We start from the raw sequence: 27,008 nt of genomic DNA, 5'->3' as shown, positions 1-27,008 counted from the left end.
TTCAGTAAACAAACGGTGACCCAAATATACTTGTTTTCAACAGTGTTTGAACTTGGCCTTACCGCCTGTCACCCAGGCCTTGGCTGCCCCAGTAGAGAGGGATCTGAATTAGGGGTTCTGGAGGGGGGTCGCATAATTCCATGGTTGGCAGGCAGATTTCCCTGCGGCTTCCCTGCAGGTTAAATTCTCCCCAGCCCTTGGCCTGTGCACTGTGCTGATTTGCATGTATTATTTTTCCATCTGATTTCCCCACGGAGAGGATAATTGGTCTCCTTTCCTCCTCAGCCCAAGAAGTGACCTGTGGGGGAGGGTGGCCTGCTGAGAAGCGGATATGGTTTCTGTTCGGGTGGAATTTCACCCACCCCTGTTCTAAGAAGGTGGCGGACTCTGTTTCCTTGTCTTCTTGTTGCTGTTCAGTCAGTCCCAAGTTGTATCTCATTTTTTGTGACCTTAGCCAGCCAGGCTCCTCTGTCCATGGGATTCTCCAGGCAGGAATACTGGAGTGGGTTGCTGTACCTTCCTCCAGGGGATCTTCCCAACCTAGGAACTGAACCCTAGTCCCTTATGTCTCCTGCGTTGGCAGGCGGGTTCTTTACCACTAGCGCCACCTGGGAAGCCCCAGCTTTTAAAGGCTCTGGCCAGGAAGTGACGTTGCGAAGTTCCGCCCACAGGCTGGGCTGGAAGTTGGCCCACGGGCCTCCCAGCTCCCAGCCGCGAGGAGGCTGGGACCCACTCGGGGGCACGTGGATTCTGGGGCTTCCGCCCCCAGCCTCGGGCGCTTGTTTAGCATCGGAGGCATCACTTTATTTAACGCTCTTATACCTGCGTTTCTGAAGAGCTTATTACAAATGGCTCACTTTATTTAACGCTCTTACACCTGCGTTTCTGAAGAGCTTATTACAAATGGCTTTTGGGGTTCCCCCCTGCATTGTCTTAGTCTAACTCCCCGAAGTCCTGGGACCAAACTACATTTCTCCAAACTACACGGGAGGAGATGAAGGTCCGCATAGGTGAGCGGACGACAGAGTCAGTGGAAAGGGGGAGCCTGACACCACGGTTCTGAGCCGAGACCACTCTGCTCTCCCACGGAGGCCGCACAGACCGTGAGGCTTTGCAAGGAATATCGAGGCTATTAGGGCTTCCCAGCTGGTGCGGTGGTAAAGAACCCGCCTGCCAATGCAGGATAGACGAGAGTTCTGGGATTGATCCCTGGGTCGGGAAGATCCCCTGGAGGAGGAAATGGCAGCCCGCTCCAGTATTCTGGGAAACGCCGGGGACAGAGGAGCCTGGCGGGCTACAGTCCACAGGGTCGCAAAGAGCTGGACAGGACTGAGCACACACACACACACACACACACACACACACACACACACTCACACTGAGAATGCTGATAGAAACTTCTTAAGCATCAGGATGGTGGTGGAAACACTGAATCCGCTGGTCTGTTTTCTGTTGAGAAAGTAATAACTGTACCAAGATTTCACTGAGATTTTGCTAACTGGGCTGATTTCCCAACACAAACCCCTTCTTTCCTGATTGAAATACAATCACTTCCTCCTTGGAAGCGGTGTCGCAATAGACCCTGTGTTTCCACTCAGGCTTCACTGGCCCGGCCCATCCTGACCTCCCGGAGTCATGGCTCAGGCTTGGTTCACGGTGAGAGGTCAGAGCTCGAGCCGGAGGGGACGGAGGGCGGGGGACCAGCGCGGGGAGGGGCGCTCAGAGGCCAGCCCTGGCGGAGAACCACGAGGGCCGCGTTCACGAGAACAGAAATCAGGAGGAAGAGGAGCAGCGACCCCGACTGGGCCAAGAGGCCTGAATGAAGGAAGGCGATCGCTCACCCTCACCTCGCTCCTGGATCGCGTCCAGTGCTGCCTGAAGCACTGTGCAGGTTTTATTCATGGTTCTTGCTCAGTTGCTCAGTCGCGTCCGACTCTTTGCGACCCCATAGGCTGCACGCAGCACGCCCGGCCTCCCTGTCCTTCACTGTCTCCCGGAGTTTGCTCAAACTCATGTGCACTGAGTGGGTGATGCCATCCAACCATCGCATCCTCTGTGTTCCCCTTCTCCTCCTGCCCTCAGTCTTTCCCAGCATCGGGGTCTTTCCCAGTGAGCCGGCTCTTCGCATCAGGTGGCCCAAGGATTGGAGCTTCAGCTTCAGCATCAGTCCTTTTGTCAAGCACTGTCTGAAGCAATTTGCAACTTTTACTCGTGGACTCCTCCCAGAAACTGCTTATAAGGTCAGTGTGACTGTTACTCCATCCACCCTAAAGAAATGGGGCCCGGATGAAGGCAGCACAGGTGAACTCTCCAAGGTCGCCCGGCTAAGAAGCGGCAGATGTGTGATGAGACTCCAGCCTGGAGTCAGAACGTGGGGGAGAGATTCCAGTAACGCTTTCACCCTCGGTTATAAAAACAAAGAAATTACAGTATAACCATACAAAGCAGGTCTGTGGAGTATAAGGGCGGACGAATTCGGCTCTTTCCAAAGCTTTTGCTGCTTACTGACAACCTCCTCTCTGGCAGGACCGCACAGGCTCTCTGCATCCAGAGCAGAGAGCTGGACGCGGTGCTGGCCGTCCTGCCTCTGGGACGCTGACTGCTGCCCACCAGTGCGCTCCGGTGGCATCTCAGCTTTGTCTCCAGGACCCAGCCTGAGACGCAAGGCAAAGTTGCCATCACTGCTGCACCACGGCCTTTGACGTCCGTGTTCCGGTGAGACCCAGCTTGTCTGAGCGGCCATCCTCGTGTGAAGGTGGGGGTACCAGTGCCTCTCGTAGCGGGCGGTTCTGAGGGTTCAAGGTGATGGTCCGTGGGGTGGGGCCAGCCCTGCACCCATGCAGAATGGCTGTCACCCATTTTCAATGCCACCAGCTCAAGGTCAGAGGGAAAGGTCCCCAGTGAGGCAAGAGCAGCCTACTGAACTGGCTTGATAAGTGCTTTGTGAAAAAAAGAGAAGAGGAAAAGGAGGATTTCTGCCAAGTCAGTGAGAAACATCAGCTAATGGCTTTCCCCAGGTGTGTGTGTGCGTATGTGTGTGTGCACTTGTGCGAGCACATGTGTGCCTGTGTGTACATGTGTGTGTGTGTGTGTGTGTGTGCACGTGTGTGTGTGGGGGGGGCGCATATAATTTCTGGAGTTGTTCTTTCAGTCGCTCAGTCGTGCTGACTCTGTGACCCCATGGACTGTAGCCCACCAGGCTCCTCTGTCCACAGGATTCTCCAGGCAAGAATACTAGAGTGGGTTGCCATTTCCTTCTCCAGGCGATCTTCCTGACCCAGGGATTGAACCTGGGTCTCCTGCATTGGCATGCGGGTTCTTCACCACTGAGCACTGGGGAAGCCCTGTAATTTCTGAGGTAGGTAGACTAATTGCAGATGCCCCGTCTGTGTTTTCCCCCTCGGTAAGCTCTAGATATCACAGTGCCTATGGAGAGATGAACATGCATATTTTCTCTCTGGAAGCAGCAGCAGAGGCTGAGGCAGGCCAGGGCTGGGCTGGAAGCTCCGGGGTTTTTTCCTGGCATCTGGAGAATGCAGATCCTGCTTCTCGTGTCTCGTGCACCCAAGCAGGCATTAAACATTAATGAATATGGTGGGCTGTTGATGGAAATCAAATCACCCACACGGAACACAGAGCAATAACCAACTGGTGGTGCTTTACCTGCTGCTGACTCAGGGCGGTGGGAGCCAGGCCCTCTGCCCTGTGCCTTACCCTGGAGACCTCACTCTGCCCTCTACCCACTGGGTCAGGTCTGCGGCCCACTTTACGGAGCAGGAAACCGAGAAAATGAGCCTCAGTTCTCCCAGTGTTTATGTAGCAGAGTCAGGATTTAAACCCAGAGCTGCCCAACCACAAAGCCTCTGGAGTTCTCATGTATTCACTCATTTCTTGTTGTTCAGTTGCCAAGTCGTGACGGACTCTTTGTGACCCCATGGACTGCAGCACGCCAGGCTCCCCTGTCCCTCACCATCCTCCAGAGTTTGCCCAAGTTCATGCCCACTGAGTCGGTGAAGCCATCCAACCATCTCATTGTCTGTCATCCCCTTCTCCTCCCGCCTTCAATCTTTCCCAGCATCAAAGTCTTTTCCAGTGAGTCATCTCTTCAAATCAGGTGGCCAAAGTATTGGAGCTTCAGCTTCAGCATCAGTCCTTCCAATGAATATTCAGGGTTGATTTCCTTTAGGATTGACTGCTTGGCTCTCCTTGCAGTCCAAGGGACTCTCAAGAGTCCTCTCCAGGACCACAGTTTGAAAGCATCAGTTCTTCAGTGCTCTGCCTTCTTCACTCATTTGGAAACACTTATCAAGCACCTGCTGTACACAAGCAGCATTTTAGACTCTGGGGTCATATGGCCAAGAAGCAAGCAAACATCCAGCCTTCTGCCTGTTTCCCGTGGCAGCCCTAACAAGCAACTCAGACTTGGGGGCTTTACGGACATGTGTTCTCAGAGTTCTGGAGCCACGAGTTTGAGACTGTGGTGTCAGCAGGGCTGCATTCCTTCCGGGAGGACCCACTCTTTGCTTCTTCTGGCTCCGGTGGCTGCTGACGTTCCTTGGCTTGTGGTCACGTCCCTCCAGCCTCTGCCTTCTTGGTCCCAACATCTCCTTTCCTGTCTGTGTCTAAGCTCGCTCTGTTTTTCTCTTGCCAAGGACACGTGCCGTGGGATTCAGGGCCACCCACGTACTCCAGCCGGGTCTCCTCCTGTCAAGACGATTAAGTACCTCAGCAAAGATATTTTTTCCAAAGAAGATAATGGTGTTCTGGGGATCGGGGTTTGGCTACATCCACTCAGTTCAACACGTCCTTGAAAAGCTGACAGTCCAGTGAGGGTGTACCCGAAGCATGCCAGTAAATGAGAGGCCAGTACGGCGTGACAAAAGCCGTGATGAAAGTCACGCAGGAGTTGGTCAAAGAGGCCGGGCCTCTCTTTGGGTTGGAGGGACAGGACAGATTCTCCGAGTGGGCCACTTTGCAGGCTGTCCTGAAGGACAGGAGTTAGCTGACCACCTCCAGTGGTGCCCAGGGTTCTCGCCTTGTTCACCTGCTTGCTTATTTACACTTTAAAGAGTAAATAACATTACGGGGTGTGTTAGGCACAGCAACTGCCCCCCACCCCCGCCCAGAGAGTGAGAACGAAGCATTGTCACAGATGCAGATAAAGTGATTTTAAGCATCACAAATCACAAGTGGCCTAAACAGCACTAGCTCAGTTCCTGCCAAAAAGAAGGGCTGCAGATCCACTGCTATAAATCCAAGCCCATCATTTTTGGCTGACCTCCTTTGACCTTTTGACGGATTTACAGCCCATGGCAGAACAGAACGCCACCTCATCCAGTTACCTGGGGTGCACATTTCCGAGTTTAACCTGGAGGGGCCCCTGGTAAGTTACACTGCTCAAATTAAGCATCCAATGGTCGCTTTCTTGATGGCTTTTTAATACCTAAGGTGAGCACTGGCGTATCGTCTATTCTGGTGTTTTTCCAGCCAGACGTGTTGTGGTCACATTCCGCAGCACGTGGGCTTCACGTATGGACCTCCCGTTGGCTTGCCTGTCACAGCAGATCCAGGCGAACCGGCCGAGGAGGCTGCGGGCTGTCCCAGTAGTCTGGCCCCTGTCTGGGCTCTGTGGCTTGAGGCCGGTGGCTTGAGTTCCCTTGCCCGTCCTGTTTGAGACCTTCATAAAGAGCCTTTGTTCCCACATCCAAGTTCAGTTAATTAGCAGATCTATTTCCCTGTCCCGAATGACGACCCTGACGACCACACTCCAGGCACCCCCCGGAGTCTCATCCTAAATGCACTGCTGCTCAACGCCTATCAGAAGCTCTGGCAGAGAGAGCAAGATCTGCTGTGTAAATGGTAAAGTGCTCTTTTGTGTAAACAGGAAAACAATCCTTTTAAAAATTGAAAGTAAAATGGCAGCTGCATGGCCTTCCTAGGCATCATGAGATGTGCGTGACTACAGCGGGCTTCGCGGGGCTTCCCCTGAACACATGTCCATGACCTAACCTTCAGGTGGCGCTAGTGATAAAGAATCTGCCTGCCAATGCAGGACCCACAGGAGACACGGGTTTGAGCCCTGGGTCAGGAAGATCCCCTGGAGAAGGAAATGGCAACCCCCTCCAGTGTTCTTGCCTGGAGAATCCCAAGGACAGAGGAGCCTGTGGGCTACAGTCCATGGGGTTTCAGAGTCGGACATGACTGAATGCTCATACCTATCCTATCCCTAACCTCTGAAACCTGTGACCATGACCTTACTTGGAAAATAAGGGCTGGGAGCAGCTGGCCTCTCCCCAGCCGATTTTTTTGGATCTGCTATGACAGAGGTAAGTAACGTTCTTGAGGTGAGACTGTCTTGGATTATCCAGGTGAGTCCTGAGTCCACGACCTGGGTCCTTATAGGAGACAGACACAGATGGAATGGAGAGTCCCTTGGACAGCAAGGAGGTCAGACCAGTCAACCCCAAAGGAAATCAACCCTAAATATTCATTGGAAGGACTGATGCTGAAGCTGAAGCTCCAATACTTTGGCCACCTGATTTGAAGAGATGACTCACTGGAAAAGACTTTGATGCTGGGAAAGATTGAAGGCGGGAGGAGAAGGGGACGACAGAGGATGAGATGGTTGGATGGCATCACTGACTCAGGGGACATGAGTTTGACCAAACTCTGGGAGATGGTGGAGGACAGGGAAGCCTGGTGTGCTGCAGTCCACGGGGTCACTGGGGGAATATGACTGGGTGACTGGACAACCACAACCTGAGTTCACAACCTGCGTCCTTATAGGACAGAGACAGACACACAGAGGTGAAAGAGGAGGCGAGGCGGTCAGGGACGCAGGGGCTGGAGTGATGCAGGCGGCCACCAAAGCTGGAAGCAGCGCAGAACGGATTCTCCCATAGACCCTCCGCGGAGCCTGCTACCTTGCCCACACCTTGGTTTCAGAACACAGACTCCAGAACTGTGAAAGAGTAAGTTTACATTATTCCAAGCAACCAACAGTGGCTTAAACAGGGGCAATTTGCTACGGCAGCCCTGGGAGACGAATACAGTGACTGAACTCCCTTTTCAGACCTTGCTCAGGAAATGCTAAGAGATCCAATGGCTCAGTGTGCATAACACAGCTTGGTGTGCGTTTTCTCATATTCTGTCAAAATTACCTTGAAGCACAGGTTTTCAAAATGCAAACGGAAGCAATCATTTTCAGAACCTGTGAAGCACCTCCAGAAACCCTGGAAGTTCATGAAGCACACTTGGAAAGTGCTTGTCCAGTGTTTTCACTCAGACAGAAGAAATCCTGGTTGAGGGGGGAGAGAGCTTGGAAAACAGGGCTGCTGGAGCTTCAAGAAGAACCACAGACTCACCCTCTTCATGTTAAAAAGGAGGCAAGTGCTTCCCTGGGGACTGACACAAGGCATCCTGGGTCCCAGTGGAGTTTTGAGAGAAAGACACATGAGCTCACATCCACTCCTCCTTTGGACTCCTATAAAGAGAGCACGGTTGATTTAAAGGAAAGCCCAAATTAATAAAGATTCCTATCCTCTTGCAGGAATTCTAATGGTTGGTGTAAAAGATTTGCACAATAGGAACTTGTTAACAAATGAATTTGCTTTAAAAATGTCTTATTGGGCTTCCCGAAAGGCTCAGTGGTAAAGAATCTGCCTGCCAACGCAGGAGACATGGGCTCTATCCCTGATATCCGGGAAGAGCCCACGTGCTGCGGAACAGCTGAGCTGCTGTCCCACAGCTAAGCCTGTGCTATGGAGCCCGCGAGCCGCAACTAAGGAAGCCCTCACACCCCAGAGCCCGTGCTCCGCGGCAACAACAGAAGCCTCCGCAACAAAAGCCACGGCAATGAGAAGCCTGCACACTGCAACTAGGGAGTAGCTCCCGTTCGCCACAGCTAGAGAAAAGCCAGAGCAGCAACAAACAGCCAAAAATAAAAATTTAAAAGGTCTTATTAAAACTCGAGAACGGTGGCTATCAGAGTCAGAAACTGCAGCAGGCACAAGTTGAGAAAATGTCTAGCTCACGCCCGTCACAGAAGTTCTTCCAGGTCACTTGAGGTCTGGGCAGCCAGCCTGGTTTGGGGGAACTGTTCTTCCCACCCTGAGCCACGTGGCTCGAATAGAGAGCATCAATAGAAAGTTTCCAATGACTCCACCTCCCCAGAGCCAGTGATTGGTTGAAGCGCCTGCACTCCTCGGAACTGGACCAATCATAACCCTCTACAGCCTGGCTGTCCCAGGTCTGGCCAATCAGCGACTTTGCCCAGGATCTTTCTTTTTGGAAATCTGAGAAGCACTTTTCTCTCTCTCGGGTCCCAGTGCTCTTGGGGCTCCGAACCTGCAGAGGGGATTAAGGCAGGCAGAAGGACTAAGCGACAGAGTAGAGCTAGCTGACCTCACCGAGCTTTGGTTACTTGATTCTCCACATTTCCTTTAACTGCTTGCATTGGTTGGAGTTGGATTTCTGTCGCTTGACATCAAAGTATCCTGAAGAGAGTAGGCAGCACTTTGCAAATATCATGTACTATTTCTTAAGAAAATAAACGTAGCCACAGAATGCAAAGTATGTGTAAAATGTAAGGGAAATATAGACCTCATCAGTTGAACTGGGTAGGATCCGATGATCCCGGTTTAAAAAACAACGCTGCAATGAAATGTTGGGGAATCGGGGCTTGACTTGATGATGGAATTGCAGCTGGTCAGTCTGACTTCCTCCAGAATCTCTAAGTGCCCGGAGAAGCACAGGAGGCAGAAATAAGCAGCTGCTGGTGGTGCAGGATTCCTAACTCAGAGTTAAAACAAAACAAAACAGGAGCTGGGCTGTGAGTGCAGATAAACACACTTTCCCCACAAAGTCACTACTCGGCCACTGAAGAAAATGAACCAGAAATAGAAAAATTCCGGTTATCCCGCTGTACAGCACAGGGGACTCAGCTCAGTGTTCTGTGGCAGCCTGGGTGGGAGGGGAGTTTGGGGGAGAAGGGATGCATGTGTATGTGTGGCTGAGTCCCTTTGCTGCCCACCTGAAACTATCACAATATTGTTAATCACCTGTACTCCAGTATAAAATAAAAGTCCCACTTAAATGGATGAAACTCGGATGACAATCTGTCCCTCCACACAGACTCCATTGTGGTGAGCATCACGAAAAATGAGCTTACCCACGGCCCATGCGCTTGACCCGGTACAGACAGCTGAAGGCCAGGGTGCCACGTGAGAGCTGAACTCGGCTTCCCAGGGCTGAACAGCTTTCCTTTTTCTTCTGCCAGCAGAACGCTCTTCTCACCCACCCACCTCCCCCGAATTTCCTAAAACCCTGTCTCTTCCCAGGCCGTCTTACTTTCATCGTCCAGCTCTTCCGTTCATCTGCCCTCGTGCCAACAACTCCTTCAGTTTCGCTCTCCTCTCCACATTTTGCTGAATTTTCTTACAGGTTCTTGGCTTCTTAGCAGTCACAGTCCTCCACCATGTTCTATCCCCTGTGGCTGTCCAAATTTATCGGGTTTGTTACCAGAGAGTCCAATAAAACAGGCCTTCTCTGGGTCTTAGCTTCGCCTCTTGTTCCAGACGAAAGATGCTGGCGGGCTCCAGGTCTTGATTTCCAAGGTCGGCCTCCAGGGACCCACACTCCCAGATCCCGGCGTCTCCAGGGCACTCAGACTCAGGGTTGGGGTTGATTTCACATTTCCACTGTAAGACATCCTGCCAAGTGACAAGCCATAAAGAGAACTAGGCCTTTTTTTCCATACTGTGGTTTTCATTAGTCCTGTGTGTGTGCGCCTGCCTATAATAACAGGTACTCATATGCTCTGGCTCCTAGAACTTCTGCTCCATCCGGGCTGCAGCTGTTTGGAATGGTGTCCCCGCCTCGGCTTGGAGCCACGGAAAGCCGACTTCAGCAGAACCCTCAGGTCCTCAGCAGTGTCTGGTTTAACAGATGATCACGGGGAAGACACAGGTCGGCGCCTACAGAGGGGTGAGTGGGGAGTGCTTTTGGCTAAATCAGGGTTTCTCTGTGGTTCCCGCTTTTTTAAATGCATGACTTCTTGGCTGCTCTTTCCTCAGAAAATGCAGGAAGCTGAGGAAATTCTCTCTTTTTGGCAAACGGCACCTTCTCGACTTTCTTCCAGGGCTTTAAAAAAAATTTTATTTTGGAAGTTGATTTTATTTACGTTACTGCAATAGAGAGAGCACCCCTGGTCTAAATGCCAGGATGTCTCAGTAGGAGGGTTTCGCCTGAGACTTTCAAAGGGGGAAGAGGCAGGTTATAGGTGGGATGACTTGTTTTTGGTCAAGATTGTTTTTGTTCAAGGCTTTCATCCCCCACAGGGGCTAAAAGGATGTTGAGTAACAGCCCCCAAGTCCTGAGGTCGTCTGTTCCTAATTATTTGTTCCACAGATATTCACTCTGGCTCTCCCGTAGGGGGAACCACGGAACAGATGTATCCGTGCGACCACGTGCAGGCTTGGGGCTTCTCATGCCAGGAGCGAGGGCCATTCATGCTCATGTGACAGCTGCCGTGAGGCTGCACAGTCACAACAGTTCCCGTGATGCTGTAGGGGAGGATGCGTCCCGTCGGGGAGGGACCGGCGTGGAGGGAGGTGGCTGGAAAGGCCTTTCCCAGAGAGGAGAAATGAGGACCTGGAGCTTCCAAGGATGCAGAGGGCTGGAGCTGATGGTGAGACCGCGTGGATCCTAGCCCCTCGGGGTGCCAAGCCCGTCTGAGGTTTGCCAGCTGCCTGACACAGAAGGCAAGTGGCAACCAGCTTCCCATCCCCGGTTTTCTCCAGAAAACGAAGTCAATGGTAGTGCTACGTTTGTTTTCTATGCCGAGGAGCAAATTACCGCCACCCTGGTGGCCTTACGCTACCCCCACTGACCCGCTCTCCGAGCTGCAGGTCAGGGTTCCAGCTCAGCGTGACTGAGTGCCCAGCGCAGGCTTCACAAGGCTGAGGTCAAGCTGTCCGCCAGGCTGCGTGCTCCTCCGGAGAGTCTGCAGAAGGCTCTGCTGCCGTGTTTGTTCCGGTTGTTGGATGAATTCCTCTCCTTGTGGTTGTGCAACCGAGGGCCCTGTTTCCCGGCTGGCTGTCAGCGGGGCTCAGCTTAGGTCCTGAAGGTCACTGTCTCTCTTGCCACAGCCCCCCCCACCCCATCTGCAAGTCAGCAGAGGCACTTCCAGCCCTTATTCGACTTCCTCCTCTTTGATTAGCTGGAGAAAACTCTCTGCCTTCAAAGGGCTCATGTCATCATGTCCAACACAGCCAGGTCAGCATTGCCAGCGTTCACTGGGTCACAGAGAAAGCGAGGGACTTCCAGAGAAAACATCTATTGCTGCTTCACTGATTATGCTAAAACCTTTGTGCGGATCCCGACAAACTGCGGGAAATTCTTCAAGAGATGGGAATACCAGACCACCTTACCTGCCTCCTGACAAACCTGTATGCAGGTCAAGAAGCAACAGTTAGAACCGGACGTGGAACAATGGGCTGGTTCCAAATCAGGAAAGGAGTACGTCAAGGCTGTGTGTTGTCACCCTGCTTATTTAACTTATATGCAGAGTACATCATGCGAAATACCAGGCTGGATGAAGCACAAGCTGGAATCAAGATTGCTGGGAGAAATATCAATAACCTCAGATATGCAGATGACACAACACTTATGGCAGAAGGTGAAGAGGAACTAAACAGCCTCTTGATGAGGGTAAAATAAGAGAGTGAAAAAGCTGACTTAAAACTCAAGATTCAAAAAACTTGAGTTTTTTGGTCATGGCATCCAGTCCCATCACTTCATGGCAAATAGATGGGAGAAAAGTGGGAACAGTGACAGATTCTATTTTCTTGGGCTCCAAAATCACTGTGGATGGTGACTGTAGCCACGAAATTAAAAGAAGCTTACTCCTTGGAAGGAAAGTTATGACCAACCTAGACAGTGTATTAAAAAGCAAAGACACCACTTTGCTCACAAAGGTCCATCTAGTCAAGGCTGTGGTTTTTCCAGTGGTCATGTACGGACGTGAGAGTTGGACCATAAAGAAGGCTGAGCACCAAAAAATTGATGCTTTTGAATTGTGGTGTTGGAGAAGACTCTTGAGAGTCCCTTGGACTGCAAGGAGATCCAACCAGTCCATCCTAAAGGAAATCAGTCCTGGGTGTTCATTGGAAGGACTGATGTTGAAGCTGAAACTCCAATACTTTGGCCACCTGATGCGAAGAGCCGCCTCATTGGAAAAGACCCTGATTCTGGGAAAGATTGAGGGCAGGAAGAGAAGGGATGAGATGGTTGGATGGCATCACTGACTCAGTGGACCTGAATTTGAGCAAACTCTGGAAATGGTGAAGGACAGAGGAGCCTGGCATGCAGCAGTCCATTGGGTCTTGAAGAGATAGATACGATGTAGCAACTGAACAATAAGGACAACAAATATCTGGGTAATCTCCCTATCCCAAGGTCACCCTCTCTGGTAGAGAGGTTTAGTTACATCTGTAAACTCCCACCAGGGCCGGGCCTCTAGGGACGTGTCTAGGAATCATACACCTTCTTCCTGAGAAATTGTGAGGCCTGAGTTAGCAGGTGTATGTCAAGTACACGGCAGCTACCACGCCTGTCTCGGGCAGGATTTGCATGCAGAGAACTGGCCAGCCCTTCTCGCAGATGGACAAGGACTTGGCTGGGGGTGAAGGAGGCAGGGTGGCAGATGTTAGGACCAGCAGAGCAGTCGATGAGCACCTTCCGGCTCTCGGCCAAAGGGCTTCTTTCTGATGACACTGGAGACAGGAGGTGCGGGTCTCCCTTTCGTGGTACCCTCCCCAGTTTGGCTCTTTGCCGTGCTGACCACAGCGAGGACTGGGCTTTGGGATGAGGCACTAGGAAGCTGGCCCAGTCCTCTACGAAACCATCTGCTTGGAGCTCTTGGCTCTGACAAGAGGGGAGGTTTCCTCCAGCTGAAAGTCCAGGGACTCAGAAACCACTGAAGTCATAGCTTTTCCCCAACTAGCCCAGCAAGGCTCTAATTGGGAGAGAAGAGAAATGGACGTCCGGACTCCCACCCCCTCTGCTGACCACATGCGGGTGGGTGGTGGCTGAGGGCCCTTTTCAGACCCGTTCTCAGCCTGGCATCACTGGCGGAAGAACCAGCAGGGGGTGCTGGCCTTGCTGACTCTGGGCGAAAGACAGACAGCAGTCTCTGAGCTGGGCCCTGGGCTTCTATCCAAGGCTCTGTAGGGGAGCCGCCCGTTCCCAATAACCCTGCTCTCCAAGTGATCTGGGCGAGCGTGAGATCAGTAGGAAAGAGGCAAAAAGGAAGAGGCGAGAAGAGGCTTTATTTTTCCTTCTCCAGATGCACGGTGGGAAGCAGCTTTCCCTCCGCCGATTCCTAGGCCAGACCGTTCTCGTGCCTGGTTGAACTCTTTCTCGTCTTGTCTGGCTCTCTCCCTGCCCTCCTATCACTGCTTTGGCTTCTGGAGTTTGTCAGAGCTTCTCCCAGAAAAACTGGAGCCAGTTTACTCCCCATGAACGCCTGTCACTTTTGCAGAGCTGCAGCGTCTCTTTGCTGTGACTTTCAAAGAGAGTCTTGGGCCAGACTTTCTTCAGTGAGAGCAAGTATGCAGGAGGAGGGAGACGGGGCATCTGATGGGGGGAAGAGCACAGATGGACACAGTCCGTAATTACAGGAAAACAGAACCTTCTTGATCCTGGAGGAGGGGGTCCAGAGAGAAAAGCAGAGAGAAGAGAATGTGTGTCTGTGTCGCAGCTGCAGGAGTTTTTACACCACGGAGGCATGACCCCGTTTGACCTTGACTGTAAGAACCAGAGGGTTACAGAGGAACCGACCAAAGATATGTGGGCGCAAGGCCAAGCTGAGCTGACCGGCTTTGACAAGTCAAAGGACAGATGTGGTCTGGTTCTCGCAGCTTCTGGGAGGGGGCGAAACCCAGAGCTCAGCCTCTAAGCTGTGAGGGTAGTGGCACCGTGAACCTGGGCTCCAGGTATGCACTGCCCTTCATCACTGCTTTGACAGGAAAAGGCGGAGAAGGCGATGGCACCGCACTCCAGCACTCTTGCCTGGAAAATCCCATGGATGGAGGAGCCTGGTGGGCTGCAGTCCATGGGGTCGCTAAGAGTTGGACACGACTGAGCGACTTCACTTTCACTTTTATGCATTGGAGAAGGAAATGGCGACCCACTCCAGTGTTCTTGCCTGGAGAATCCCAGGGACCAGGGAGCCTGGTGGGCTGCCATCTACGGGGTTGCAGAGTTGAACACGACTAAAGCGACTTAGCAGCAGCAGCAGCAGCTTGTTGGTTTAAGGTCTGAAATACTGACGACCCCATTTCCCTGGCTCCCCATGCCCCCTGACTCCCTGTGGCCCCCTGGCTCCCCGTGACACCCCTGGCTCCTGGTGCTCCCTGGCTCCCCATGCCCCCCGACTCCCTGTGGCCCCCCTGGCTCCCCGTAACCGCCCCTGACTCCCTGTGGCCCCCCCGGCTCCCCGCGACACCCCTGGCTCCCCGTGCCCCCCTGACTCCCTGTGGGCCCCCTGGCTCCCTGTGACCCCCCTGGCTCCTGGTGCTCCCTGGCTTCCCATGCCTCCCTGACTCCCTGTGCCCCCTGACTCCCCGTGGCCGCCCCTGACTCCCCATGGCCCCCTGGCTCCCCGTGGCCCCCTGACTCCCCATGGCCCCCCTGGCTCCCCGTGCCCCCTGTGTCCTCACGCCCGTTGAGGGCTGGTCCTGGACCACTGGAGGGATCAGCGGCCGACGATGCGACAGGAACATTTTCCCTGATTACTTTTTTAACCTGGATTGTGCCTCACTGTGGTGTTGGAGAAGACTTCTGAGAATCCCTTGGACTGCAAGGAGATCCAACCAGTCCATCCTAAAAGAAATCAGTCCTGAATATTCATTGGAAGGACTGATGCTGAAGCTGAAATCCAATACTTTGGCCACCTCATGCGAAGAACTGACTTATCTGAAAAGACCCTGATGCTGGGAGGGATTAGGGGCAGGAGGAGAAGGGGACGACAGAGGATGAGATGGCTGGATGGCATCATTGACTCGATGGACGTGAGTCTGAGTGAACTCCGGGAGCTGGTGATGGACAGGGAGGCCTGGCGTGCTGCGATTCATGGGGTTGCGAAGAGTCGGACACAACCGAGCAACTGAACTGAACTGTGCCTCACTTAGTTACACTTTGAGGGGGACAGAGAGGAAGGGAAGGAAGGACGGCACTTAAGGAGGTCTGCAGCAGGCTTCAGGTCAGCACGGGGATCGCCCACCCGACCCATGACATGCCTTTCACATCGCTTCAACTTAACTAGATATTGACATTCCATGAATGAATATTGATTGAGGACCTGAAATATGCAAAACAGTGTGTGAGCTCCATCTTCCACTGAAATAAAAAAGGGATGTGCTGGGAGGCGGCAGGTAAGATGGGACATATCCTAACTCTGGTCACAAGCTCAAGTTATAGGAACGTACTTCTGACTTCATGCATTGCTTGCTAGGGCGGTGGTTAGAAGAATCAGTCAGGCAGACCGACGGGCTCACCTGAGCACGTGGGAGGGTGGCTGACTTGGCTACTGTGTTACCTGCGCTTCTCCAGGTGAGGCAGCTGGTTTGCTGCCACAGTTATTTTGGAAAGCAGCTAACGTTAAGTAATTATTGGCACGACGGCATCCACATATGTGTGCAAAGCTCTGGGTTTTCAGTACTGGCTGGATAGTGGCTGCAGACGAGGGTGGGGGCGCGGGCTTGTGTGTGCAAGAGAGAAGCGGTTGGCACGGTCCCTCCCTGCTTCTCTCTTCTGCTGTTCGTTCTCGCCGTCGGCACTGAAGCCTGCAGCTCTCGCTGGCCCTGCGCATCACAGTAGGTGCGTTCACGTGTGCTCACGTCGACGGGGCACCACCTCACGTAAGGTGACGGTGGCTGTCTCTTATAACGGAACTCTGAGTGCGATGCAGATGCATCCTGGCTAGTGGGCCTTCCATGCTCCATTTATGATTATTATCTTCTGTTAAAAATTCTTCTACATCATGGTTTTATTTTATTTATTTATTTTTTGGCCATGCTGTGCGACATGGGGGATCTGACTTCCCTGATTGGGGATTGAACCTGGGCCCCCTGCATTGGAAGCTCAGAGTCTTAACCACTGGACCACCAGGGCAGCCCCCCACATTCCATTTCTAGCCTGATGAAGTGCTGGTCACTCAGTCGTGTCCGACTCTTTGCGAGCCCATGGACTGTAGCCCGCCAGGCTCCTCTGTCCATGGGATTCTCCAGACAAGAATACTGGAGTGGGTTGCCGTTCCCTTCTCCAGGGGATCTTCCTGACGGAGGGATCAAACTCGGGTCTCTGCATTGCAGGTGGATTCATTAACAGCTGAGCCACCAGGGAAGCCCTGATACACACCCCATAAGCCGGAATATGCTTATTAACATCCTTGCCTGGATGCTTACCATGCACTCTGGGTGAAGCTTCTCTGCCTCTAGGGTCCAGTTTCAACACTTGGAAGAACAGCTCCCCCTCCTGTTACAGCCCACAAACCTCATCTGAGCTCTCATGGATTAAGAGGAAGTAATGGGCTTTCCTGGTGGCTCAGCTGGTAAAGAATCTGCCTGCAATGTAGGAGACCCCAGTTGGATTCCTGGGTTGGGAAGATCCCTTGGAGAAGGGATAGGATACCCACTGCAGTATTCTGGCCTGGAGAATTCCATGGACTCAACAGTCACACAGAGTCGGACACGACTGAGCGACTTTCACTTCACTGATGAGTCAATATCACAACTATCACATTCAACCGACCACACAAACCCATCCTGTTACCTCCGAGTACACGAGGCCACAGCCCCCACCCATCCACTGTTAAACGGCCAACATCACTCCTAATCAGTAAACGAAGTTTTCTGACACGTAATGACACAGAGGTCAAGCTCAAAATGGTCTGTAGGACAGACTGGTGACAAAGAGTCTTGCTTTTCTGCCAAAATACTCCTCCGACTCTCCTTAAGGACCAAAGTAGCATACAGAATTTAAGGCCACAGCTGTGTGAATAAGTGGATACTGATCAACACTGACACAGCGCAGTCTCCCGCGTCCCCCCTCAAATCCTCAACTGACGTGTCGATCATTTTCCAAGGGCATAATTTAGTAGTTCACCGATCCTCATGTGGTTGATGAAATAAAGGTAATATCGAAAATGACAGCATCTGAGAAGCAATCTCAAACTGCCTTTTTATTGCATTCAATTAGCAAGAGACTTGGGAACCACTTTTTAATATAAAATTATCAGCCACAGAGTTGCAATTGAAACGCACTGTAGTGACTTCAGCTGATAACTCTCATTTTTTTCTCTTTACTTTCCAAAGGCCCCCTCCACCCCTGGCCACTCTCAGTGCTATAGAATGAGGAGCAAACAGTTTTTACTTGGACAAGCGCTGAATTTCCAGAGACTTATGTTTGTCCATCCTCTGGGGGGACCATAAAACCAGCCAAGAGGGCTCATTTGGAAATCTCTTGTGTTAAGAAAAGTGATGAATGTGTCCAAACGTGAGCTGAGTTATCCTCAGACCAGTCCATATTCAGCCAGAGTCCTAACTCCTCCAAGGCCTCTGTCATCAGCTGGGGGTCTCGGAACTGACCATCCCAGCTTCTCTAACACCCTCCCTCCCCACCCCTTCACACACACACAAAATCCTTCTTGATATTACCCTACATATGTTTGGCATTTCCCCCTCTATATTTAGTCTTGGATGTAAAAAAATTCCCAGGTAGTCTATGCAAGCATGGAGGCTCAGCTCCAAGTGAGCCCCCCAATAATAAAACTGCTCGTAGGTTATAACACTCAGGAGAAAGGGGCAAGCCACGCTTTACACTTAACAGAGTGGTGACCACTTGGGGAAACTGACTTTCTGGCCCGCTGACCTCTCCTGATCTCTGACCCCGGGCAGGGGAATAAACAAGAGGGGAGAGCGGGGTTTCCGGGAGTAGCCCTGGTTTCTGAAAGGCGCCCAGGTCTAGAGCTAAGTGCTGGGTGCGGAGAAGCGCTGGACTTGCTCTGTTTGGAAACCTCATTCTGGAAAACCGAGATCCCACATCAGGAGCGGGAGAAAGAGCGAGGAGATGGCCCGGGAACGGAAGGGGCCTGGGGTGAACCCCGGGGGCTCAGGGGCGGGTCTGGGAGCATCTCCGGGCGCGCTACTGCCTGCAAACTTCTCTCCCCGAGATGGGCGCGGGCGCAGCGCGGGGCGCGCGGCGCGGCCGGGGGCCGGGCGGGGCTCACCTGTTCCAGCGGGCCACCTTCCTCCGGTAATAGCGCAGCGCCTCCGGGCCGGCCAGCAGCGAGTCTTCGGGCCCCAGGAGCGGCGGCTCCTCCGGCTCGTTGTACAGCGGGTGCGCGAAGAGGGCCCGCAGCTTGGAGCCGGGATCGCCGCCGCCGCTCGGCTCGACCCGCCGCGGGGCCGAGGGGGCCGGGGCGGGGGCCGGGGAGGCGGCACGGCGGGCGCACGGGCAGCCGAGCGGGCGCTCCCGGGGCTGCAGGCGGCTCCGCACGCGGGGCCCGAGGTGGAAGTAGAGGTCGGCGGCCAGCAGTGCGCCCAGCAGCAGCAGGGTCAGCAGGCGGTCCCGGCGCAGCCCGGGCATGGCCCCGCCGGGTGCGCGCAGAGGCGCCCGAGCCCCGCGGCCGGACGCGCCGCGCGCGCGGAGCCCCCTCCGAGGGGGTCGCCCTTGAAGTCGCGGCCGGGGCGCAGAGCGCGCGGGCGGGGGCGGCGGTCCCTCTCCGCGCCCAGTGGCCGCCGGAGGCCGGTGTCCCCGGGCCCCTGCTTCTCACACCCTCTGCGCCCCGGGAGCCGCGGCAGGTGGAGGATCGGGGCGCCGGGCCGCGGGGACGGGCGGCGCTCGCCTCCCGGCGGCGGCGGCGGCGGAGGGCGGCCGCGGAGCGCGGGGCGTCTCTCCGGAGGATGCGGTCGCTCCGGCTCCTCCGGCGGGCGGCGGGGACGCCCGTGCCCCCGGCTCTTCGGGCCGAGTTGGTGTGCGCGCCCGGCCCCCGGGGGAGGGGTGACGCCGCCGCCCCCGCCCACTGCCGCTGGCACCTGCCCCCGGCGCCGCCCGCCCGCCCGCCGACTCCGGGCCCTCTTCCGGCCCTGCCCGGCCACCTGGTCGCCCGGCCACCGCGCGCCGGCCTCTCGCCCCGGACGCGCGCGGGCCCCGCTCGGGGCTCAGCCAAGCGCTTGAGGGGGCTCGAAGCTGCGCACGAGAGACCTTCGATTTTCGTGTTTATTTCCTAGAAACAAGACAGCTCCCTGAGAGCCTTTCCCCTTAAGAGCTGCCAGGTGTGTGTGCGTGCGTGTGTGTGGCCCTTTCGCTCTCTGCGTCTTCCCGCAGAGCCCCGTCCAGATCCAGAAAGACCGCGTGTCCGGTGTTCGGCGCGTAGTAGGCGCTCAGGAAACAGCCGCGCTCAGCCAGGGAAAAAGTTTGACCTTTGAAAAGAAGTCTTGCCGACTTCCTGTCTGGATGGAGCGCGGTCCCCGCTGTGCCCGCGTCTACGGAGCGGGAATGTGTCCTTTCGCGAAGGAGCGGGCCCTCCAGCTGACCCCACTCCGAACTTCGTGCTCAGCTGGGTGCGAAAGCGGGTCCGCCCAAATGAATCACTGAAGGACTGTGTTAGGCTTTCCCCTGGTATCCTGTGAGGTCATTCACACCCCTTCCCACCCCTTTTCCCTTTGAGGAAGACGGAGGGCGAGGTGGTTGCCCGGCCCTGAACTCCTGGCTCCTCCGTTTAATGAGCTGGTGGGATGGAGACATGCTGGTCTGACGGCGGAGGCAGCACCCCACCCCCCCACCCCGAAGCCCTTCCTGGGTATGAAGAGGCATCTTTGCCAGGAGCTGCCCGCCCAGGCACAGAACGTCCTCCTTCTGTGAACTTGGCTCTCTAACCCCCTCCTGCCCTCCTGGAGTCAGAACTCTCAGACGCACTTGGGCTTGTGGGTTCAGATTCGAGTTCCTCCCCCTGTGGCTTGGTGGGAGATCCCTGTGGCCTCTGCCAGCCCCATCATCTGTTAATGAAGCTAATAATAGAGCTTACCCCACAGGGTTGGGCTTCCCTGGTGGCTCAGGCCATAAGGAATCCGCCTGCAATACAGGAGACTGGGGTAAGATCCCTGAGTCAGGAAGATCCCCTGGAGGAGGAAATGGCAACCCACTCCAGTATTCTTGCCTGGAGAATCCCATGGACAGAGGAACCTGGCAGGATGCAGTCCATGGGGTTACAGAGTCAGACACAACTAAGTGAAGAACACACACACACACACACACACACACACACACACATACCCATAGGGTGACTGTGTGGCTTAAAGTGGCTCAGCTGGTAAAGAATCCGCCTGCAATTCGGGAGACCTGGGTTCGATCCCTGGGTTGGGAAGATCCCCTGGAGGCGGGAATGGCTACCCACTCCAGTATTCTGGCCTGGAGAATTCCATGGACTGTTTACCCCACGGGATGGCAAAGAGTTGGACATGACTGAGCGGCTTTCACTTTCACTAAGGGACTTTAAGTATATAACCCGCTTTGAACAGCCCCCAGCACGTGGTGAGTGTGAGAGATGTGTTTGTCAGAAATACGATTGCTTCTTAGTTCCTGTCATACACTGGGGAAGGTTGGAGACTGTTCATGAGAGGGACGAAGACAGGAAAGTACTGAAAAGGAAGACGCCAGAAAAGGACCGTGGTCAGCAATACAACGTGGTGGCCTGCGGAGCCGCGTCCATGCGAGGGGTGCCCGGATGATCCCATCGCCAGCTGCTCTGCTCAGCTGAGGATGCTGGCGGGAGTTTTAGGGTTTTGGAACCACCTTCTTTTTCGCAATCATATTCAAGCAGGTCTCCAGTTTCTAAGACGCTTCGGACGTGCCTAATTAGGCCTCCTGGCCAGGATGAAGGAGTCAGGCACCCGTCGGCGTTGAGTCGGTAACAACGAGGAGGAAGTGTGGTTTGCGTTTCCGGGCTGGCAAAGGGTGTGGGCGCGGAGCCATCACGAGTCTTACGACTTCCCTCCTTCCACACCCATTTTGTCTGAGCTCCATTCAGGAAGCAATATTCCTAACTCAAGTAGAAACTGTCTAAACACGTTTTCCTCTGCTACATAAAGGTCAAGGGCAAACTGCACGTGGAAGCCAGATATTAAGTGTGGCGGCGGCTGTGGGCAGAGAGAAATCTAGGGGCGGGATGGGCAGTGCGTGTCACCAGCCTCAAGGTCTGTCTAAGCCGCTGCTTCTCCCTCTTGGAAATACGCGTTCCCTTCTGCTCCGGCTCCGGGTCTCCGCGTCTCGGCCCGGGCTTCCTCGCCAGCCTCACCTGTGGCCCCTCACTTCACACACCCGTGCTGTCTCCAGCCGCTGTGTGCCAGGACCCGTAGTCTTTCTACCACCACTGGCTTGCGGGGTTTCTCCAACAGCCTCTGCTGACAAAGCCCCGCGTGGTGCCAGCTGGTGGAGGAGAAACGTGTACAGGGTCCGGCTCTGGTTTCACAAGGCAGGGGGAAGAGGAACAGATTTGGAACGGAGATAAGAAATTGACAATCGGCACAGACTTCTTTTTTTTTTTTTCTAAATTTTATTTTATTTTTGAACTTTACATAATTGTATTAGTTTTGCCAAATATCAAAATGAATCCATCACAGGTATACATGTGCTCCCCATCCTGAACCCTCCTCCCTCCTCCCTCCCCATACCATCCCTCTGGGTCGTCCCAGTGCACCAGCCCCAAGCATCCAGCATCGTCGGCACAGACTTTGGCCTCTAAATTCCATTTTAAAAAATTTAAGGAAGTCATCAAAGGTGTACATGAGTATTTAGATAAAGAATGGTTATGGCTGTATAGGGAAGAAAAAAGGAAATAAACTCAATGTTCCAAAATTGAGAACTACTTAAGAAAAATGATGGTTCATCTATAAAATGAAGCTCTATTTTATTTTAAAATAATTTTATTTTAAATAATTTTGTTTGTTTATTTTTGGCTGGGCTGGATCTCTGTTGCTGTGCAGGCTTACCTCCAGTTGTAGCAGGCAGGGGCTGCCCTCTCCTGCAGTACAGGCGATGACGCCTCCTGTCGTGCAGCATGTGCTCCAGGGCACTCGGGCGTCAGCAGCTGAGGCTCCCAGGCTCTAGAGCACCCGCTCAGCAGTGGTGGCGCTCAGACTTGGTTGCTCTGCAGTATGTGGGATCTTCCAAGATCAGGAATTGAACCCGTGTCTCCTGCATCGCCAGGCAGAATCGTTACCTCTGAGCCATTGGGGAAGCTCCTCTATTTATTTATTTTCATGAAAATGTGTCTATATTATCAGGTAAAAAGATGTAATAATTGCAACTTATACATTATTACCCATTAAAATATATTTTTGCATATATTTCTATATAGAAGTAGAAAAAGACTGAAAGGTTTGGTGTCTTGCAGACAATTCCTCCGTAGAAGATCCAACTCACAGTTCGTGCTCAGTAAGTCTTTACTGAACAGACTTGTGGCCTGTGCAGCCCTCACTGCCTAGAGTCCGGATCAAGGCTGGAGCCTCCCTGTGTCACTTTGTTTCAGGGCAGACCTCCTCCGTTTCCTCTTCATTCTCAGGCTATGATTCATTGAGAAGTTCCTAGGAAGATGTTGCTCCATTAAAAAAAGAAGGTCTGTGATGTCAAAAGATCTGGGGATGAAAGGCATTTTAAAAGGCTGACATCTTGTATTTAGAGAGGCGATCTTTCCAAGAGGAAAGACAGGAAAACATGGCAGTTAGGGGAAAATTATCTTTTAATTTTTCTTAAGGCTGTAGTTTTATTTCCAGCCTCATTTGGAGATTAATCTCTTTTTGTTTTAAAGCTTAAAGTTTAAAGCTAGCCTAAAACATGGATAAATATTGACTGCAACTCAAAATTCTAAATGTCTTCTGGGATGTAGATTTTTTTTAAAGATTAGGTTCACTGAAAAATAATAATCACCTATTAATCAAAAAGACGTCTTTTTTGGGTGTTAGTTCTAAAAGGTATTGTAGATCTTCATAGAACTGTTCAACTTCAGCTTCTTCAGCGTTGCTGGTTGGGGCATAGACTTGGATTACTGTGATATTGAATGATTTGCCTTGGAAACGAACAGAGATCATTCTGTCGTTTTTGAGATTGCATCCAAGTACTGCATTTTGGACTCTTTTGTTGACCATGATGGCTACTCCATTTCTTCTAAGGGATTCCTGCCCGCAGTAGTAGATATAATGGTCATCTGAGTTAAATTCACCCATTCCAGTCCATTTCAGTTCGCTGATTCCTAGAATGTTGACGTTCACTCTTGCCATCTCCTGTTTGACCACTTCCAATTTGCCTTGATTCATGGACCTGACATTCCAGGTTCCTATGCAATATTGCTCTTTACAGCATCGCACCTTGCTTCTATCACCAGTCACATCCACAACTGGGTATTGTTTTGCTTTGGCTCCATCCCTTCATTCTTTCTGGAGTTATTTCTCTACTGATCTCCAGTAGCATATTGGGCACCTACCGACCTGGGGAGTTCCTCTTTTAGTATCCTATCATTTTGCCTTTTCATACTGTTCATGGGGTTCTCAAGGCAAGAATACTGAAGTGGTTTGTCATTCCCTTCTCCAGGGGCCACATTCTGTCAGACCTCTCCACATGACCCGCCGTCTTGGGTGGCTCCACACAGCATGGCTTAGTTTCATTGAGTTAGACAAGGCTGTGGTCCTAGTGTGATTAGATTGACTAGTTTTCTGTGATTATGGTTTCAGTGTGTCTGCCCTCTGATGCCTGCTCGCAACACCTACCGTCTTACTTGGGTAAGAAAAAAAAGATGTCCTTTTCATTATAGGGGACTGGAATACAAAAGTAGGAAGTCAGGAAACACCTGGAGTAACAGGCAAATTTGGCCTTGGAGTACGGAATGAAGCAGGGCAAAGGCTAATAGAGTTTTGCCAAGAGAACGCACTGGTCATAGCAAACAGCCTCTTCCAACAACACAAGAGAAGACTCTATACATGGACATCACCAGATGGTCAACACTGAAATCAGATTGATTATATTCTTTGCAGCCAAAGATGGAGAAGCTCTATACAGTCAGCAAAAACAAGACCAGGAGCTGACTGTGGCTCAGACCATGAACTCCTTATTACCAAATTCAGACTTAAATTGAAGAAAGGAGGGAAAACCACTAGACCATTCAGGTATGACCTAAATCAAATCCCTTATGATTATACAGTGGAAGTGAGAAATAGATTTAAGGGACTAGATCTGATAGATAGAGTGCCTGATGAACTATGGATGGAAATTCGTGACACTGTATAGGAGACAGGGATCAAGACCATCCGCATGGAAAAGAAATGCAAAAAAGCAAAATGGCTATCTGGGGAGGCCTTACAAATATCTGTGAAAAGAAGAGAAGCAAAAAGCAAAGGAGAAAAGGAAAGATATAAGCATCTGAATGCAGAGTTCCAAAGAATAGCAAGAAGAGATAAGAAAGCCTTCCTCAGTGAACAATGCAAAGAAATAGAGGAAAACAACAGAATGGGAAAGACTAGAGATCTCTTCAAGAAAATTAGAGATACCAAGGGAACATTTCATGCAAAGATGGGCTCAATAAAAAGACAGAAATGGTATGGACCTAACAGAAGCAGAAGATATTAAGAAGAGGTGGCAAGAATACACAGAAGAACTGTACAAAAAAGATCTTCACGACCAAGATAATCACGATGGTGTGATCACTCACCTAGAGCCAGACATCCTGGAATGTGAAGTCAAATGGGCCTTAGAAAGCATCACTACGAACAAAGCTAGTGGAGGTGATGGAATTCCAGTGAAGCTATTTCAAATCCTGAAAGATGATGCCGTGAAAGTGCTGCACTCAATATGCCAGCAAATTTGGAAAACTCAGCAGTGGCCACAGGACTGGAAAAGGTCAGTTTTCATTCCAATCCCAAAGAAAGGCAATGCCAAAGAATGCTCAAACTACCACACAGTTGCACTCATCTCACATGCTAGTAAAGTAATGCTCAAAATTCTCCAAGCCAGGCTTTAGCACTGTGTGAACCGTGAACTTCCAGATATTCAAGCTGGTTTTAGAAAAGGCAGAGGAACCAGAGATCAAATTGCCAACATCTGCTGGATCATCGAAAAAGAAGAGAGTTCCAGAAAAACATCTATTTCTGCTTTATTGACTATGCCAAAGCCTTTGACTGTGTGGATCACAATCAACTGTGGAAAATTCTGAAAGAGATGGGAATACCAGACCACCTGACCTGCCTCTTGAGAAACCTATATGCAGGTCAGGAAGCAACAGTTAGAACTGGACATGGAACAACAGACTGGTTCCAAATAGGAAAAGGAGTACATCAAGGCTGTATATTGTCACCCTGTTTATTTAACTTATATGCAGAGTACATCATGAGAAACGCTGGACTGGAAGAAGCACAAGCTGGAATCAAGATTGCTGGGAGAAATATCAATAACCTCAGATATGCAGATGACACCACCCTTATGGCAGAAAGTGAAGAGGAACTCAAAAGCCTCTTGATGAAAGTGAAAGTGGAGAGTGAAAAAGTTGGCTTAAAGCTCAACATTCAGAAAACGAAGATCATGGCATCCGGTCCCATCACTTCATGGCAAATAGATGGGGAAACAGTGGAAACAGTGTCAGAGTTTATTTTTTTGGGCTCCAAAATCACTACAGATGGTGACTGCAGCCATGAAATTAAAAGACGGTTACTCCTTGGAAGGAAAGTTATAACCAACCTAGATAGCATATTCAAAAGCAGAGACATTCCTTTGCCAACAAACGTCTGTCTAGTTAAGGCTATGGTTTTTCCTGTGGTCATGTATGGATGTGAGAGTTGGACTGTGAAGAAAGCTGAGAGCAAAGAATCGATGCTTTTGAACTGTGGTGTTGGAGAAGACTCTTGAGAGTCCCTTGGACTGCAAGGAGATCCAACCAGTCCATTCTGAAGGAGATTAGCTCTGGGATTTCTTTGGAAGGAATGATGCTAAAGCTGAAACTCCAGTACTTTGGCCACCTCATGCGAAGAGTTGACTCATTGAAAAAGACTGTGATGTTGGGAGGGATTGGGGGCAGGAGGAGAAGGGGACGACAGAGGATGATATGGCTGGATGGCATCACCGACTCGTTGGATGTGAGTTTGAGTGAACTCTGGGAGTTGGTGATGGACAGGGAGGCCTGGTGTGCTGCAATTCATGGGGTCTCAAAGAGTCAGACACGACTGAACGACTGAACTGAACTGAACTGATTAATCAAAAGTAAAGGAGAGCATTCATTGTGATCTTCAAAAATCATTGCTAATTTCAGGTTGACACATTAGCAATGATGTTAAAATGTCAGTTAAAATATTATGAATGAAAAATGATGATTGAATAAATACCCAATATGAGAGTAAATACCACGCTGTTTTAACTAAGGCAATATTTATTGTTGTTGTTGTTAAGGGCCAGATAATAACTATTTTAGGCTTTATGGCTCGATGGTCTTCGTTGCAATGATTCAACACTGTCATTGATGTAGGAAAGCAGCCAGAGACAATACATAAACTCACTACATCTCTGTGTTTCAATAAAACTTTATACATAAAAACAAGTGGTGGGCCAGGTTAGGTCCAAGGTTGGTAGGTTGCTGACCCCTGAAAGTTGAATAGGATACCAGTAATACAGTACTGGCTCTCTAGAATCTGAGAAAGCAGATTTTTACCTACTTTGATGTTTTCCTTGTAAGAAGGAAATGCCAACATATTTGTAGTTCTATGTGCTTTTCTTGGAAGATTAATCTGGGATCAGTGATGATTGGCATAAAAGGAAGAAAGAGAAAATGAATCTCTGTCTTTGTTAACTAAACGGTTTGATTCTCAGAAACAAGAATCTTTTCAGTTACTCCTATTGGCAATGCTTGTGACCATGATGTCCTGGGAACAGACATAATACATGCCTTGTATGTTCATCTCACCATACAG

The 27,008-nt window shown here is 51.6% G+C and overlaps 1 protein-coding gene across 3 annotated transcripts in view; it reads right to left on the bottom strand.

The window, feature by feature from the left end:
• FAM20A (FAM20A golgi associated secretory pathway pseudokinase) overlaps window positions 1-18,755 on the bottom strand; it is a 41,307-nt gene extending 22,552 nt beyond the window's left edge. The window contains exon 1 of one of the 3 annotated variants that reach the window (XM_070774197.1): window positions 18,290-18,755. In XM_070774197.1, the coding sequence (XP_070630298.1) occupies window positions 18,290-18,648 (359 nt within the window). In that variant the 5' untranslated portion in view covers window positions 18,649-18,755. Of the gene's footprint in view, window positions 1-7,364; window positions 7,484-18,289 lie in introns of those variants that run through there. The other 2 variants (XM_070774198.1, XM_070774199.1) reach the window with 2 other exon arrangements.
• Window positions 18,756-27,008: the final 8,253 nt, after the last annotated feature.

Source organism: Bos indicus, chromosome 19 (assembly GCF_029378745.1).
Source record: "Bos indicus isolate NIAB-ARS_2022 breed Sahiwal x Tharparkar chromosome 19, NIAB-ARS_B.indTharparkar_mat_pri_1.0, whole genome shotgun sequence".
Lineage (NCBI taxonomy): Eukaryota > Metazoa > Chordata > Mammalia > Artiodactyla > Bovidae > Bos > Bos indicus.
Note: the sequence above shows the minus strand (reverse complement) of the source record. Positions and strands in the feature narration are given on the sequence as shown.